At 38.9% G+C, this 18,482-nt stretch overlaps 1 protein-coding gene and 1 long non-coding RNA gene across 2 annotated transcripts; one reads left to right on the top strand and one right to left on the bottom strand.

The window, feature by feature from the left end:
• Positions 1-6,497: 6,497 nt before the first annotated feature.
• C2H10orf95 (chromosome 2 C10orf95 homolog) lies at positions 6,498-8,240 on the top strand. Its single transcript, XM_051973964.1, has 2 exons — positions 6,498-6,608; positions 6,998-8,240. The coding sequence occupies exon 2, from the start codon at positions 7,068-7,070 to the stop codon at positions 7,689-7,691; it is 624 nt and encodes a 207-aa protein (XP_051829924.1). The 5' UTR covers positions 6,498-6,608; positions 6,998-7,067; the 3' UTR covers positions 7,692-8,240.
• Positions 8,241-9,301: 1,061 nt separating this feature from the next.
• On the bottom strand, positions 9,302-17,490 carry LOC127551523 (uncharacterized). The gene is made up of 2 exons (XR_007951115.1): positions 10,971-17,490; positions 9,302-9,477 (listed from the first exon to the last, which is right to left on the bottom strand). It is a non-coding gene; the product is annotated as an uncharacterized LOC127551523 (long non-coding RNA).
• Between the last annotated feature and the right edge of the window lie 992 nt (positions 17,491-18,482).

The following is an 18,482-nucleotide window of genomic DNA, read 5'->3' as shown; positions in this document are numbered from 1 at the left end:
AAAATCCCGCCCATCCTTGGCTCATCATTGGCTCAGCGCCACCTCGGTCCCGTCCCCCTCGAATCGCACATTGGGGCAGGTGACTGGTCAAGTTGTCGCTAGCGCCGCCATCTTTAATATGGACTCTTGCCCTAGGTGACGTGGTACGTGAAGGAGATGTGCGGCAGTTTCTTGGGTCTATATGTCTTTTTTGACTTGCTCTGCAGTACCTGAGGCTTGGACAACACGTCTCCCTGAGGATGCAACTGCTGCAGGAAAGGCAGGGGACCCCACTAGATCCTATCCCAAACTCTTAAGACTAAGGCATCCCTTCTTCTAGTATACATGAGTAAATTACTAGAGCTCCCAGCCCTTGTAGGAGGGTCTTGGGCGAGACAACCACAATAATCAATTGCCGACCGAGCCGTAAATCGATCCACCCATCAGGGAAACAATTTGGGATTAGGCTTTCAAAACAAAATAAATTACTCAAATGTGCATGCCTTTTGATCCAGACATCTCACTGCTAGACATATATACCCCAAGGAAGTCAAAGACATAAAGAAAGGACCTATATACAATAAAATATTTGTGGTGGCAAAAAACTGAATAAGGTAGATTCATCAATGGCTAAGTGAACTGTGGTACATGAATGAAGTGAAATAATTACTGTGTTGTTAGAAATTACAAGGGCAACAAAGTGGCGCTCTGGATAGAATGTCTGGCTTGGTGACTCCCGGGAGACTCCTCTTCTTGAGTTCAAAGATGGCATCAAACAATTACTAGTTGTATGAGCATCGTAATCCCATTTGCTTCAGTTTCTTCTTCTATAAAATGAGCTGAAAAATGGAAACCACTTCAATGTCATTATCAAGAAAATCCCAAATGGGATCACAATGGTTCTGTCATGAAATGATAACAACAAAAAGAAATGGCAATGTGATGACTGCAAAGAACCACAAGAAACTGATGCCAAGTGAAATACGCAAAGCAAAGAAGGCAATGTACACTCTAACAACATCTGTATAACGACATCAATCAAGCACCACAAAGTTTAAAATGGATATTATAAAATCACAATGAACATTTTTAGTCCCAAAGAACAGATATGATAAGATACTTCCCACGCATACATTCCTTTGAGGAAAGGGTGGGTTCCTTGATCTGGAAAATTTAATATGTTGTCAGATTATTTTAGAATATTAATTTGTTTTGTGATTTTTTTATTCTTCCTCTTCCTTTAAGAAATTTGTTATATAGGATGACTCTTTAGCAGAGGTAAGGAAGAGAGATTCAGAGGAAGTAAAGGCAATGTGAAACAAAAGCTATCAATTTATTTTTTAAAAGGATTAAGGAAAGGCTTAAATGATATTTTGCAGAGTGAAGTAGGCAGAACAAGGGAAACAGTATAAACAATGCAAATGGAAAGAAATACCAAACCTGAAAACCTGAAAACTTGAAACCTGAAAAACCAACTCTGAATGCTGTGTAATTATAATGACCATGATGACCCTGGAGAAGAGATGGAAAAATAATGCACCTAATTCCCTTCTTTATGGATGTTGGAAACCATGTATGTGGAACATTGCACATACTGCCTAGGTTTACTTGGGGTGTATGCATTAGCTAAATTACTCCTTCTCTCTCTCTCTCTCTCTCTTCTCTCTCTCTCTCTCTCTCTCTCTCTCTCTCTCTCTCTCTCTCTTTCTCTCTCTCTCTCTCTCTCTCTCTCTCTCTCTCTCTCTCTCTCTCTCTCTCTCTCTCTCTCTCGATTTCTTGTTGTAAGAGCATGCTGGGGAGGAGAGGGAAAAGGATATATTCAGAAATGAAGGCAATGTAAAAGGAAAAGATATCAATAAATTAAAAAAATACTAAGCATTCGTTTATAAAACAAATTCAAACTAATGAAATGCAACTCACAACAGATAACATTATTACACCAGTAGATTAGTGTCAAAAGTAGGGCTAGAATCCAGGGCTCTTGATTCCTAATATAATGTTTTGTACACCACATTGGAGATTGTATGAGGGTAATTGTTTATCTACATTGTATCTAAATCCATGATGTAGCAAGGAGACACAAAGGAAATCTTCCAACATGAAACAGTATTTAATTAAATACTCTAGAGAATGAGTGGTGCAAATTGGAGTTCTGTTCTCACTTGCTCAAAGATCATAGAGCCAGAGTGACAGGAAAGATAACTTCTAGAACAAAATGGAGCTCAAGCTGAACCTTAAGGTATGGATAAAATTTAGATTGAAAGTCAGTTTCTTCCTACCTGCATTTTCTCCTCCATTCTATCTAGTTCTTCCATGTATGTATGTTTTGTTTCTCCATCCAGACTGTGACTTCCTTAAAGAATCAACATAATCTTCTTCTCCTCCTCCTGCCTCTTCTGCTTCTTCTCTCCTCCTCCTTCTTTCCCTCCTGCCTCTTTTTCTGCTTCTTCTCCTGTCTCCTTCTCTCCTTTTTAGTTGGTGTAGACCTTCATCATCTCACACTTGCATTATTGTGATAGGCCTTTTGATTGGTCTCTGTCTCAAGTCTTGCACCACTCCACTCCATCATCTGTCAAATTAATTTTCCTAAAGAGCAGTTCTGATATGTTACCCTGCTATTCCATAAACTCTTGTGGCTCCCCTCTAGTATCAAATATAAATAAGGTTTTCAAAGCCTTTAAGTCCTGCTCCTGACCAATCTCCTTATACCTGACTCACTTCTGAGAAAAAAAGGGAGTAATTTAGCTAATGCACACACCCCAACTAAGCCTGGGAAGTATGTGCAATGTTCATAGACTATCACATTGTTACCATTTATTACATTGTTTATTCCTTTTTCTGAATCCTAGAACCAAGTTGGAAGACCAGATGAGGGTAAATGGTGGAATCTGGCTCTCTCTATCTTGTAAATCCATTTAAGTCAACACAGATTTTGCTGAAGACAATAAAGAATTGCTTTAGAGCCTTAGGAGTGGGGCAGGCAGAGGGTATAAGATGACATATTTCTAAAGTGCTTTGCAAGCCTTAAGGCACTGTATAAATGTTCATTCTTCTTCTTGTTGCTATTGTTAGCATCATCCAACCAGAATGATGTAGTGTTAGTGACTCATTTTCAAATCTAAGGCTCTTGCTTGTGCGTCTATGAGCAAATCACCAAACCAAGCTTAGTTTTTGGTGGCTATAAAAAGGCATGGGTGGGGTAGTGAGAGGAAAGGTTGAATTAAACAATTTCTACAATCTCTTCCGTTTCTAAATTCTATGAAAGCAATAGACAAAAAACAAAACCAAAAATCTTTAACCATACAAACAGAAGCACATACTAAAAACCAAATACTGACACAAGCTCAGACACACAAGAGACACACATAGAAACATAAGACAGGCATTTAGACGCTCAGCTATACTCTGCAGTTATCCCTTTCACATAACAACTTTCCCCATCTTGTTTCCCCTATATTGTGAATCAGCATTAAAAAATTAAAGGTAAATTTGGGAAAAGTTTTTAAGAAGCCATAGACAATAGCAGATGACATAGATCCTATGACCAAAATATGACCAAAACCCAAATTTTACAATAAGTTACTATAAACATTCCAAAGGAAAAAAAAATCCAGATTTCTTCTCTAATATGAAGGGAGGGCTAGAAATTTTTATGAAGATTTTCCAGACCTTTGGGAGTTCTATGCCTATACCCCACCCACCATCATGATGTGGAAAGTATAGAGGGTAGCTAAGTGGCACAGTGGGTAGAGTACCAAGCCTAGAATCAGGAAGTCACTTAATCCTGTTTGTCTCAGTTTCCTCATCTGTAAAATGAGCTGGAGAAGGAAATGGCAAACCATTCCAGTATCTTTAGACATTGCTGAACAATACATACTATAGCAATAACAATCCCTTTCACATCTCTGAGATATTTTAGGTTTACAAAAACTTTTCAGAGCCATGATTTCATTTAATCCACAATATTGTGGGGGAACATCTTTTTTATTTTTTATAGATGAGAAAACTGAGGCCCAAAGAGGTAAAGGGATTTGTTCACTATCCTATGGGAGGTTTGTGGTAAAACCTGAATTATGACATCTTTCCAGGAATCTTACTACAATGCATTAGAGTATGACATTCTTGGCCTGAGGCCTTCTTCTTTTAGTAATCTTCACCTCAACTCCCTACCTAAGAATAAGGGGAATGACTGGTTAATTATCTTTTTCTTCAGGGAGTATGAGGAGCAAAGGTTGCTGGCAACTGGAAGAGGTTGTACTCTTATAAATGCAGTCCAGTCAGATCAGATGGTTAAAATCATTTACAACAACTCTTTAAGGTAGGTGTTACAAACACTGTTTACCACATTTAACAGATGAAAAAACTGAGGACAGCATTTCATACCTAATAAGGATTAGAATTTGAATTGTAACAACTGCTATGTTATTTTGAGCAAATATTTTCCTCTCTTCTGACCTTAGTTTCCTCATCATTAAAATGAGATCTTTGGACTTTCCAAGGTCCATTTGAGATCAAAATTCATGACCATCACTCAAGTCTTCTGAGTCTGGGTGCTATCCAAGTGCCACTTAGCTGCCCAATGTGGGCAGGAGAGGGAAAAGTCAAAGTGGGTGTCTGCTGGTGGGGAGGGGTCGACCCTGGTGTTCATCATTGCTGCAGACAATCTTGTGAGAAATAAATAGAGGAAGTACAAATGTATGTGTATATGTGTGGGGAAGTGAGAGTAGATTGTACAAATAGTGATGGAAAGCACCTCTGTCTTCATTATATAAGCTACTGTGGTGTTCCAGAAAGAGTTTGAAGAAGAAGGTGCTGTGTGGGGATGTATGAATGTGTACATGTATGGAGAGAGACACCAAAGGAGTGTGTGTGTGTGTGTGTGTGTGTGTGTGTGTATGAAAGAGATAGAGACAGAGACACAGGGATAGAGAGAGACAGAGACAGAAAGAGAGAGAGACACACACATAGACACAGAGACAGAGAGCTACACAGAGAATGAGAGTCTTAGCAACATTATATGGAAGATAGGCGAGGGAAAGAATTAGAGATAGGAGACCAATTAGAAGACTGATATCGTAGTCCAAACAGGAAATGAGAGCCCATCTTAACTAGGATTGTGATAACACAAGTAAAAAGAAGATAAAGGCAGGAGATGTTGGGGAGGCAAGAGCAACAGAGCTTGGCAGGACAGAATGGGACTAGAGGAAGGGAGTTTTGTGAGAAAAATAAAACAGTCCAAGGTTTTATATAATAAGGGCCTAGTGAGAGATATAGATAGCAGAAACTGTAGGAACAGAGAAGATAGCGATAAGTATAAGCCTATGGAAAGTTTCCTGGCAGAGGTAGGGCCTTGAAGGGTGAATAGAACTAGTATGGAGGTAGGAATATAAAAACATCTCAAAAAGGTTCATAGAAACTGACTGTTAAATTTTCAGTGTGAGGATTTTTACCCTGGAAATGGGTAATAGCTATAAATCAAGACTTCATGTATTTCTTGATTGATTGTCTAAACTTTAAAAAGTAATGGAGGATATTGTATCTAGGATATACTGCAACATATCCAACATATAAAGGACGGCTTGCCATCTAGGGGAGGGGGTGGAGGGAGGGAGGGGAAAAAAAAATCGGAACAGAAATGAGTGTCAATATAATGTAATTATTAAATAAAAAATTAAAAAAAAAAAAAAAAAGTAATGGAGGGGCAGGTAAATGGCATAGTGGATAGAGCACTGGCCCTGAAGTCAGGAGGAGCTAAATTCAAATGCAGTCTCAGACACAACATTTACTAGCTGTGTGACTCAGGGCAAATTAATCCAACTGCCTCACCAAAAACAACCCCCTCTCCCAAAAAATGATGGAGAAAAATTTTGGTAATGCAAACTAAACTTAAGAAGTGTGTCCTGCACACTTTTTTCTTTTAGCATTTTTTTTTTTTTTACCAGCAGTACTCTGAGTTAGAAGTCTGATAGGTAGGAAAAAGAAGAAATCATCTGAAGTTGGTGATATTCCAACTGCTGAAGAACAAAGGCCTAGCCTTGAATATGGCAAAAGAATGATAAATTATAATATCAATTCTATATCCTTGGATAGGTTGCATGGGGTCAATGAATTTGCTTTTAAAAATATTTTGATAATTCTATTTCAGTATAATTAGTTTCTTTTGTGATCTTATATGAATTATTTTATGATTTTAAAAACACTCTGAGGAAAGAGCCATCAGTTTCAAAAACTTATAGTCCCCCCCCAAAAAACCCCAAGCCTTAAATGGGTGAAAAAAAGGCTGACCCCTGATGGTTATAAGGAGAGAAGTGCTGGATGAAAGGACAAGGGAAGGAATTCCTGGGGAATGTAGGGAAATTAGGACATCAACCCAGAGGTGGGTCCCAGCCAGTTGTAGGTGTGTGTATATATACTTGTCTGTGTTTATAGACATACACCTAGGCTTAGAACTGTTTCTCTTTGCCTAGTAACAGGCAAAGTGGGAGGGACTAAGCTTAGTATGACCTGGCAAAGGGAATAAGGGAAAGAGCCCCAGACAAGGAGGAGGGAAGGGATAACAGTTCCAAGGCCAGTATCAAGGACTTTTCCCCTCACACACGCTGAAATCACAGCTAGACTCATAAAAACTGGTGAGTATAAGGGGGTGTGAAATAAGGGGTGGGACAATAGGAAAAGGGCAAATGTTCTTTTTCCTCCCTCAAGAAAAAGAAGGAAGAGGCTCTCAAGCTCCTCTTCTGTGTAAAAAGGGATCATTTCTCTGAGTGTGCTTGTGGGGCTGAATTAGTGGATTGGGGAATAGGGTGGTCTCATTGAAGATAACGAGGTGTGAGCCTGGGGTGGTTGGATAGAGGTGGGAAGGGCTGCCCTATTGGCCCCTTGGAGAGAGGGCAGCATAAATCTGAGCTCTCTTGTGATTCTGGTATCCAGGATATTGATAACTCTGAGGGGGGAGGGAGGGCGGGGAGAAACAAGGCCTCCTTTGAGCTTTATTCCTGACCCTTTCTCCTCCTGCCCCCAGCTCCAGAGGAGATACAGACACAGGTCTGAGGCAATGCAGTGAAGCACCGGCAGTGTGAGGGGCTTGGACCATGTATCCGTTCGGCTACTTGCCATCTCAGGGCGCCCAGCCACAAGTCTTTGCCTATACCTACATGCCTGGCCCAGTGGTGTGGCCCCCCATGCCGCTGCACAACTTTAATAGTCAGCCTCTGCCACCATCGGCAGGTGATCAGGCGAGGAGCCAGGACTTGGCTGCTTGGTTCTGCCCTCTGGGCTACCCCTGCCAGTACCCAGTCTGGCCCTTGGAGCACCCGGTGTTCTACCACCTCTCCTATGGGAGTGGTGCATCTTACCCCCAGGCAAGACCAGGATTGGCCGGGCAATCCCAGGAAGTGTGGTCTGAGGGCAGCTTCTTTTCTGGGGAACTCCGATGGGGGAGAATAAATCGTTGTTGGAGTCCAATCAAGGAGCTGCCAGACTTTGTCCGGGATGATCTGCTCCGAGTGTATGGGACTTACCCTTACACAGAAGTGCATATCACCTACCAAGATGGAGAGTTCCTAGTACGGGGCAAGCCCCGTGTGGGGCAACAGGAGTACCGAGTGGAGAGGAGGGTGGTGAGGGGCACCCCTGTCCCCCCCAACAGTGGAATCGAGGCAGAGGTCAGCAGAGGCGAGGAAGAGGCGGAAGGCAACAGAAGAAACCAGAGCTGAGGGAGATCAGCCATCGGGGCCCATCTATTCTGGGATTTTGAAAATGAATAAATATCAGAAGAAATATCTGAGGATTGCTTAAAGCACCTCTCAGGAGGGAGACTATTTGTACCTTCCTACATTTACTGAGATCCTATCCCCTTTCCCACTTCCCTGACGGTTGGATATACCCCACTACTATGGGGAACTCTCTAGAGTCCTGGGGACCAAGAGAAGGAAGGGAGAATTACGAAGAGGTTTAGACTTCTCTTAACCTTTTAAAGGAATCCAGGACCCACCCATGCCCAAGCTCTCCTGTTTTTTCTTTCCCTCATCCTATGTCTCAGATGTTTTTATTGGCTATGGCAGTCCTGAATTTAGATGACTCGGGGCCTCTGCTGAGAAGCAGAGGATCTTTCTTATGAGCTGATGTTACAATAAATGACCCACTCCTTTCCCACCTCTGTAGGCCTTAGGCTGGACTAACTTCAAGTGTTTCCCATTATATTTTATAAGTGTGTTCTGTATGGCTCATGTATCTAAAAGTGAAATAAAGGGATTGAAGTCAAAGTTTCTCTCCCTGTCTAATGGGGGTGAAGGAAAGAGGGACCAAGAGGGTTGTGGTCTAAGGGGCCAAACTCTCCTCTCTTCCATGGGCTAGGGGAAATTTTCTTGTAGTCCTCATTTCCACTTTTCTGTAGGGTCTACAGTAGCCACATCCTCAAGACTCTCTTGGAGCCTGAGATGACTGATTCATATGCTTCTGAGCAGGGTCCTAGGAACCTGTTAAAAAAAAAAGGCCCCTCTCCCCAAAAAAGACCCATTCCAGCTTTATGCAGCTCAGGACATGAATTTTGCTTAGACACCCTTTGATTCTAGCTAAAGTCCGAGCTAGATCCAAAGCACACACTTTTTGTTATTCCTTATGGAAGAAGGGGATGGAATTCTGGTTCTACTTCTGACCCTTCTCTTTCATATCCTGACTACTCTGCTTCTCTCCTTTTTTTCTTCTAGATTCTACCTAGCTGTCCTCTCCCTGCCCCAGCAAAGAAAAGGATCAGATTTCTTGGTGAAGGCATTTGGGGTGCAAACTACATATATTCCTATAATCTGTGCTTTATACTTTTCAAAGTTTTTTTTCTAAGATATGATTCTTGCAACAGCCCTGGGAGAGAGTGTTAAGATAGATAATTGTCTGTTTTGCAAAGTCCCCACTAGGTACAGGTGATCCAGGTGTCTGGACTAGAGTTTTCTTGTACCATTTATTATTAACAAATCTAGATAATTCTACAGAGTACTTTCTAAACCACGATAACCCCTTATGTCATCAGTAAATGCTTTATAATTCACAAAGTCATTATTTAGATGATAACTGAAATTTCTCGTCCTATTGTCCTTGTCACAGAAAAGTTAGAATAACTGTTTGGTTCAACCTAACTCCCAAATGCTGAATGTCTAATTATCCAGTATTTATTTGTATAGCCAGTGGCCCTGGCATCTTGGCTCAAATGGACTGGTTTGGGATGAACTAAAGAGTGATTTCTATACAGCTTAGTGTCCTGATAAGGAGTTTACTCTAAGAAAATCTTCAAATATAGATAATGGGTGTCCATATAAATACTCGCAGCAACTTATGTATTGATTGGAAAATAATCTTTATTGTTCATAAAAGGGGGATGAAGTACAGCTATTCGGTGTATTAGATAGAGCACTGGTCGGGAGTCAGGAGGAGCTGAGTTCAAATCCAGCCTCAAATACTTGACAGTTACTAACTGTGGGATGTCAGGCAAGTCACTTAACTCCATTGCTTTGTAAAAAACAAAAACAAAACAAAACTTTTATTTTAACCCACAGAAAATGAAGAAGATGAAAAGGAGTCATAGGAATGTGCTTGTAAAACCTTTCACAATTGGACATTTTCCTACCTGTCTAGTTTTCTTGTACTTTATCCCCCCTTGCAGATATTCTGATCTAGAGTTGTGCCTCAACAAGATATTCCATGTCCAAACATTGGGTTATTTCCCAAGCCATCTCTTATACCTGCGATGCTCTTTCTCTTCTTCTCTACCTCCTGGCTTCATTCAAGAACCATTTTCTACAAAGTTTTACTTATCATCCTTAACCCTCCCCTCTGAGATTATCTCCAATTCATCTTGCATGTACTTGTCTATACATACTTTACATACCTCCCCATTGGACAGGAAGTTCTTTAGGATCAGGGGCTGTTTTTTGCTTTTTTTTTTTTTTTTAATGTCCAGTGCCTAGTACATATTAGGTGACTAATGAATGCTTGTTAACGTGACTTGTAACTAGATACCCAAAGCATAAAGCACTTTTTGCAACTGATTAGCTTCTTTGCAAAGAATCTTGAATTCCAAACAAGAATAACCTAGAAAAACTGAGTTCAATACCAAAAGAGAAAAATAAATATTTACTGAAATAGAGGACTTTCAAGCATTCCAGATGAAAAAACCAGAGCTAAATAAAAAAATCTCACATTAAAACACAGAACTCAAGAAAAGTCTAAGAATTGAGAAATTATAAGGAACTAAAATAAATCTAAACCATTTACAGTCTTACATGGAAAGAGGATACCTCAGAACTTTATTATCACTAGGTATATTAGAGAGAGTTTAATTGGACAGAGTGCCTGGACATAATTCTGTTCTGTTGGGATAATCTTAAAAAGAATGGAAGGTGAAAAAGATGAATACTCTGGAAAAGGGAGAAAGAGAAAAAGAATGGGAGAAATTATCTCACATAAGTAGGATACTCAAAGAAAAGTTTGTATAATAGAAGAGATGATGTAGGAGAGTGAAGACTTGAACCTCACTTTATCTGAACTCATTCAAGTATGGAAGAATACACATACACTTACAGATGGATACAGAAATTTATCTTACTTAACAAAAGTGAGAGGGAAAGTAAGTGAAAAAGGAATAAAGGATAAGAGAGAAGGCAGAGTAAGAAAGGCAGTTCTCAGAAGCAAAACAGAACCTTGAGGGAACAGGGGCCTGAGGTGACTGAGGTTTGTCATATAAACAAAAAGGGGGAATTGTAAGAGGGTGACAAGATGGCGCTGGGAGGAAGGGGGTCCCACCCTAAGGAGCAATGTGGCAGTTCCCAGGAAAGGCGTGCCAGACCTTAGAGAGGAGTACCTTGAATATCCTTATTAGGAAAGGAATGCACACAATATATCTATATGTAGCTTCTGGTAGAGAATCATGTATCTACTATAGGCTAGGATGTGATTACGTATAAAGTAATAACTAGAAACAAGCACCAGGATGATAAAAGCACCTGCAGTCTTTGTAACACATGGAGTTTCACACCGCTTTGGCTCTCGCCCCTCATTGCTCACAGTCTTCACCATTTCAGGTGGACAGGCAGTGCTGGTCACATGAGGGCTGTTCCACTCGGAGTTAGGGCCGTGACCCCTAACATTAATGTAATCAAAATTTTCTATTTTGTGATCAGTAATGGTTTCTAGTTCTTCTTTGGTCACAAATTCCTTCCTCCTCCACAAATCTGAGAGGTTGAATGGGCAGCTTTCAAAGGAAGAAATCAAAACAATCTGTAGCCATGTGAAAAACAATGTTCTGCATCACTAGGAGTAAAGAAATGCCCATTAAAATAACTCTGAGGTATTACCCCATACCCATCAGATTGGCTAAAGTGACAAAAATGGAATATGACAAATGCTAGAAGGATGTGGGAAAACAGGAACACTAATGCACTATTAGCAGAGCTATGAACTCCATTCTAGAAAAAAATCTGGAACTATCTCCAAAAAGTTATTAAACTGAGCATACCATTTGAACTAATACCATCACTAGCTCCATTCCCAAAAGAAATCAAAAAAGGGGAAAGTATCCATATGTATAAAAATATTTATAATTGATGTCCATCAATTGGGGAATGGCTGAACAAATTATGGTATATGAATGTGATGAAATACTATTGTGTCATAAGAAATGAGGAAGGGAGGGGCAGTTAGATTAGTGGATAGAGCATCAGCCCTGACGTCAGGAGGACCTTAGTTCAAATCTGGCCTCAGACACTTAACACTTCCTAGTTGTGAGACCCTGGGCAAGTCACTAACCCCAATTGCCTCAGCAAAAAAAAAAAAAAAAAAAGAAAAGAAAAGAAAAAAAATGATGAAAGGGATGATTTCAGAAAAATTTGGGAAGACCTCATATGAACTGATGCAAAATAAAGTATGCAGAATCAGGAGAATAATCTACACAGTTACAAAAATATTACAAAACTAACCAATTTTTCAAAGACTAAATCTGATCAATACAATGACCCATGACATTTCCAAGGATCCATAATGAAACATGTTAACCAACTCCAAATAAACAACTTATTGACTCAGAGTGCAGATGGAATTTTTTTCCCCTTTTTCTTGCTTCTTTTTTTTAATATGGCTAATATAGAAATTTGTTTTGCATGCTTTTACATATTTATAATGGGTTTTGGTTTTTCTTGCCTTCACCATGGGTGAGAGACAGAGGAAGGAGATAATTTGGAACTGAAAAAAAGAAAGAATAAAAAAATCTCCAAGCTTTAAAAAGAAAGAAAAGAAAATATTAAAAACATTCTAATTGAGGTTGCTATCCAAATAGTCCTTTGATAGTCTAATGAAATTCCTCTGAGTCCTATATAGTTCATCCCAAGATTTTAATACAATTCCAGGAATTAGACTCCCCATGGAAGACAATCACTTTTGGGGCTACTGAACAAGTAATCCTTTGCCATAAGGCCTGTATTGTTTGAATAATTCACTGTAAGAATAGGAGCTCTGATCTTTTGGAGTCTACCTTAAAACGATGTGGCTTTAGTACTTGTACTGTTTCTGTAACCACAAAGGGATTTTTCTCTAAGAAATATGGTATCCAGTTAACCAAATCCCCCAACTCAACCTTGATGTTACTTTCAAAGTAATTTCCACTCTTTGCCTAGAAGGCTGAATTCTAGGAACTTGTAGTCTAAGCAACTCCTCTTTTCAAATGAGAAGACTGGATTCTAGGACTTTTAAACTTGGAATCACTTATAAGGCAACCTGAAAGCTGGTACTTCCCAGAAAATTATACTTCTTTGTTTAAACAAGTTTCTGGTGTAACATTTGCCTAGAAAATTGAACACTCCATTCCCCAATACCCCTCTATGCAGGAGGCTCATGTTCAGGAATGTAAACTCCCTTCTCAAACCACGTGGGCAATCATGTATGCTTCGGTTGTTTTTCTGTAGGTATCTGATCATTTTCTCAGCAATTGCTATCTCCTGTGCTAGGAAAATATACCATCAGGTTTCCAGTCCCAGAACTATACTCAGAATTCTATAGGTGAGCTTCTGGAGCCCCCATTAGCTTCCTAATCCAAGGCCATCCCTCCTCAGAGGAGACTCTAAGCATACCCAGAATTCCTTCTTTGCCCCCAAACACAAGTTCTTTCTGCTGCTTTCTGGCCTGTTGTCTGAACATGGAAAAGGTTTGGCTTGGGGTGAGGTGGGGTGGCTAAGATTAAGCAAGCCAGTCAGCTCAGTTTTAATAGTTATCTACTTTGAGTTTTGGCCTATCATCCAGTCACTGAAAACCAGTCAGGAGTCTCCCTCATCCTTCAGCCAATGAATATGGCCACATTCCCTATAAGGCATTGACTCACTTGTCACTGCCACTATTCAGTCCTTCCGTCATTTCCAACTCTTTTTTACCCCATGGACACCAGGCCCTTCTATCTTCCACTATCTCTCAAAATCCGTCCAAAATCATGTTCATTGCCACCATGATACTATCTATATATCTCATCCTCTATCATCCCTTTTTCCTTTTTCCTTCAATCCTTCCCAACATCAAGATTTTTTTTCCCAGTGAATCCTGTCTGCTCTCATTATGTGGCCAAAGTAGTTAAGATTCAGCTTCAAAATTTGACCTGCCAGTGAATAGTCTGAATTAATTTCTTTAAGTATTGATTGATTTGACCTCCTTGCTGTCTAGAGGACCCTCAAAAGTCTTCTTCAGCACCATAATCCTCACAAAAGCTCATTAATCATTTCATTTGAAAACTCCAATGAAGTGGGATACACTACTTTCAATGGCATCCGATTCCTCATTTAGATAGCTCTAATTGTTTGTGATAAATTATGCTGCTGTCATTTCTTCCTGGTGTTCCCATTTCTTCCTTTTGGAACCAAAGCAAAATTAGCTCTTCTGTCTGAAATCCCATCAAATACTTTATGCCATCTTTCATATTCTTGCGTACTCCAAATCTCTAGATGAAAAATTCTCATTAGACTATCAACCCCTTGAGGGTAGGGATTGTGTTTTTCTTCTTTTTGTTTCTCTAGCACTTAGCACAGCTCCTTTCACACAGTAGATGCTTAATATTTATTAATACTCATAGGATCTTTAATCAATTATATGGCATGCATAAGGCCCTTTGTTATCTTTGTTATCCTCCTCTGGATACTCTCAAGCTCATCCATATCATTAAAATGTGGCATCTAAAAGTAAATATATTACTATGGAAGTAGTCTGACTAGGGCAGATTATTGTGGATCTATCACCTCTTTCATTCTAGGTCTTTTAATGTAGTCTAAGATTGTATTAGATTTGGGGGTTGCCATCTTGGGGGGGTGGAGGGAGGGAGGGGAAAAATTGAAATATAAGCGAGTTCAAGGGATAATGTTGTAAAAAATTACCCTGGCATGGATTCTGTCAATACAAAGCTATTATTAAATAAAATAAAATTAAAATTAAAAAAAAAAGATTTGGGGGTTACCATATCACAGTACTGTCTCATATTGAGCTTGCACTCTGGAGGTTTGCCAAATATTTGGAGTTAGAGGGATTAATGAGGATGTATTTTCTATTAATTTCTTTTATTGTTTTTATTAATTTTTTATATCATCAAATTTTCCCCAGTATCCCTCATCTCTCAGAGAGCCATCCCACATAACATATATAAGTACATATGATATATATTTTTTCCAATTATATGCAAATTTTCATTTTTGATTTAATATTTTCCCTAGTTACATTTAAAACAGATTTTTTATGTTTTTAAAATTTTTGAGTTCTAATTTCTTTCCCTTATCCCCATTCACAATTAAGAAACTACATGTGAAGTTATGCAAAACATTTCCATCAAATCAAATTGTGAGAGAAAACATGAATTTCCCACCCAAATAAAAATAAAAAACCCTTAAGAAAATTAAATTTAAAATGAGAGAGAGAGAATGAGAATGCTTCAATCTATATTCAGACACAATCAGTTCCTTCTCTGAGTATGAATGGGATTTTTCATCATAAGTCCTTCAGAGTAGTTGTGGATCCTTGTACTGCTGGAAATAACAAAATCATTTACAGCTGATCATCATAGAACATTACTATTACTTTGTATACAGTACATTTCACTTTGCTTGAGTTCATGGAGGACTTTCCAAGGTTTTTTTTTTTCCCCCCTGGAACATCCTGCTCATCATTTCCCACAGAACAATAATATTCTATCACAAATACATGCCACCATTTATTGAGCCATTCCCCAATTGATGGGCATCCCCTCAATTTCCATTTTTTTTCCCTGAGAAGCAAGTTGCTATAATTTTTTTTTACATATAGGTCATTTTCCTTTTTAAAAAAAAATCTCTTTTAGTAGTCATGCCTAGTAGCAGTGCTATTAGATCAAAGGATAATAGTGACTTTATAGCTCTTTGGGCACAGATCATATCTTTTGATCATTTATCAATTGGAGCATGATTCTTATTTTTTATAAATTTGACTCAGTTCTATGTTTGAAAAATGAGACCTTATTAGAGAAACTTGTCTCAAAATTTTTTTTACCATTATGATTGCTAACTCTTCTTTAACCTTGTCTCTCCTCAAAAGTGTTTTGCAACAGAACTACTCTCTCCCCCAATATGCCCCTTCTTCCCCCTTCCTGTATCCCATTCCCCTTCCTGTTATCCTGCTGGGAAAGAGAGATTTCTATATCCATATTGAGTGTGTATGTTATTTCCTTTTTGAGCCAATTCTGATGAGAGTAAGGTCATTCATTCACCCTCTCTTTCCCCTTTTCCTCTCTACTGTAAAAGCTTTTTCTCCTCTCTTTTTTTTATAGTAGATGATTAAAACCACTGCATTTCTCCCTCTCCCTTTCTCCCAGTACATTCCTCTCTCACCCCTTTTTTTAAATATTATCCCTTCTATTCAACTCACACCTATGCCCTCTGTTTATAGATAGAGAGAGATGTAGATATAGGTAGATATTCTTTCAAACTGCCATCATAATGAGAAAGTTCTAATAAATTACAAGTATCATCCTCCCATGTTGAAATATAAACAGATAAATCTAATTAGGTCCCTTATGACATCACTTTCCTGATTACCTCCTTATGCTTCTCCTGTATCCTGTATTTGAAAATCAAATTTTCCATTCAGGTCTGGTCTTTTCATCAGGGATGCTTGAAAATCCTCTGTTTCACGAATGACTGCCTTTTCCTCTGGAGGATTATACTCAATTTTGCTGGGTAGGTGATTCTTGGTTGTCATCCCAGCTCCAGTGCTCTGCAGTTTATCATACTCCAAGCCCTCCAGTCCTTTAACATAGAAGCTGCTAAATCTTGTGTTATCCTGTGACTCCACATACTTGAATTTGTTTTGAGATGCTTACAATATTTTCTTCTTGACCTGGGACTTCTGCAATTTGGCTAAAATATCCCTGCACCGGGAGCTCCCACCCCGATGCCACAGACCTTCTCTGCTGACTTTCCAGGCTCTCCCTGGTGTCTCTCAGTTGAGAGATCCAGCAGTCATTAACACTGCCACCAGTTCAGATCCAGAGGTCCCGCCTTGATGACTGGGGTCAGGCTGTGGCTAGGACTGGGCTGGCTTGTCTGTACCAGGACTGCATGCCAGACTGCCACTCTAGTGTTACAAATCTTTTCTGCTGACCTTCTAAGTTGCCTTTGACTGGAAAATATTCCACTCCATCTTTTTGGGTGATCTGACACTCTAAAATTTGTTTAGAGTCATTATTTAAAGGAATTTGGAACAGTTTGGGGGAGAGACTGGGTGAGTTCCTGCCTTTGCTCTGTCATCTTAGTACCACCTCCCTAAAATTTCTTTAATATTGATTTTTAAAAAATTTGAGTTCCAAATTCTCTCACTCCCTTCCTCCTTTCCTCCTTATTATGAAGACAAACAATTTAATATAGGTTATACATGTATAGTCATGCACATTCCATTAAAATAAAGTAAAAAAGTATGTTTTGATTTTCATTTAGACTCCATCAATTCTTTCTCTGGAGATGGATAGTATTTTTAATTATGGGCCCTTCAGAACTATCTCAGATCACTGAATTGCTAAAAATAGCTATTTTTCAGTTGATCAGCCTTACAATATTGGTGTTACTGTGCACCTTGCTCTTCTGTTTCAGCTGACTTCCCTTTGTATCAGTTTATGTAAATCTTTTCAGGTTTTTCTGAAAGCATCTTGCTAATCTCAAAAGTATTCCATCACAACCATATACCACAACTTGTCCAGTTGATAGGCATCCCCTCAATTTCCTATTCTTAGCTACCACAAAAAGAGCTGCTATATTTTATGCCTATAGGTCTTTTTTCGTAAAACAAATTTTTAAAAATCTCTTCAGAATGTAGACCTAGTAGTGTTTCTAAGTCAAAGGATATGCGATATTTTAGCTTTGTGGGTTAGTTCCAAATTGCTCTTTAGAATAGTTGGATTGGTTTACAACTCTAACAACAATTGAATTAATGTCCCAATTTTCCCATATCCCCTCCAACATTTGTAATTTTCTTTTTCTGTCATATTGGCAATCTGATACATATATATATATATATATATATATATATATATATATATATATATATATATATATATATATATATATATATAGGTCTGAGGAATGGTGGCCTTGGGTTATTAATTTTTTAATGTTTTTATAACAAAAAAAGAAAATGGAAAGAAAATCAGTATAACTGATTACAACTAAAAAAAAAATCTAAGAATATCTGTAATATACTTATGGATCTCCCACTTCTGCAAAGGGATGAGAATATGTCTTCTTCTCACATCTCTTCCTTTAAATCATGACTAATGAACAGCTCCAAGAATTATCAGTTGATTTCACCAGGTCCAAAGATGATTGATCCAACTCCTTTTCTTACTTATTCCTGCTATAATGGGAAGGAAAAGAGAGAATAGGATTGAGCAAGGTTAGAAATGGGGAAAAGGGGCAATCAGGTACCTCTGGAGGTGAGTCCAGGCCAAATGCCTTCCATCCCTTTATCAGGACAGAGAAGCTGGAACTCAGAAGCACCTTCCAGTATTAGTTAGCTTTCTAACCTAAGCATGGGAAGGACATATCTTTGCTCTTCAGATAGAGTTACTCTTCTTTCTTTTAGCCATAGACAAACATTATGGAGGGCAGTGAATCTGCCCCATCTCCTTCTCCCTTATGGAAATCTTTTGAGATGTAGCTTGTGTTCATTTTCACATATACATTGGAGGAAGAAAAAGGAAAGAAAACCAGAGAAAAGGAATGCAACTTTGGACTCTAAGATTCAGTGGGAGATATGGATGTGAGTGGGAAGATTATTAGGAACTGGGGAAGGGAGGTAGCTACCAGGAATGGCCACAGCCAAGCTAGACTTAACTTGCCTAAGTTTGCCTGAGGCTAAGCAGACTTATCTGGATGGTTCAAATAAGGATCATATCATCAAAAATATCGGGATGATGGGAGAGATATGGAGATGTAGCATTTAGAAAAACAGAAGCTTTAAAGAATGAG

The sequence above is a fragment of the Antechinus flavipes genome, chromosome 2 (assembly GCF_016432865.1).
Source record: "Antechinus flavipes isolate AdamAnt ecotype Samford, QLD, Australia chromosome 2, AdamAnt_v2, whole genome shotgun sequence".
NCBI classification, from domain to species: Eukaryota; Metazoa; Chordata; class Mammalia; order Dasyuromorphia; family Dasyuridae; genus Antechinus; species Antechinus flavipes.
The sequence above is the reverse complement of the archived record's forward strand: the minus strand, read 5'-3'. Positions and strand labels throughout refer to the sequence as shown.

Excerpts from the sequence above, each read along its gene's own strand:
- C2H10orf95 (XM_051973964.1), top strand. The coding sequence starts at position 7,068 with ATGTATCCGTTCGGCTACTTGCCATCTCAGGGCGCCCAGCCACAAGTC.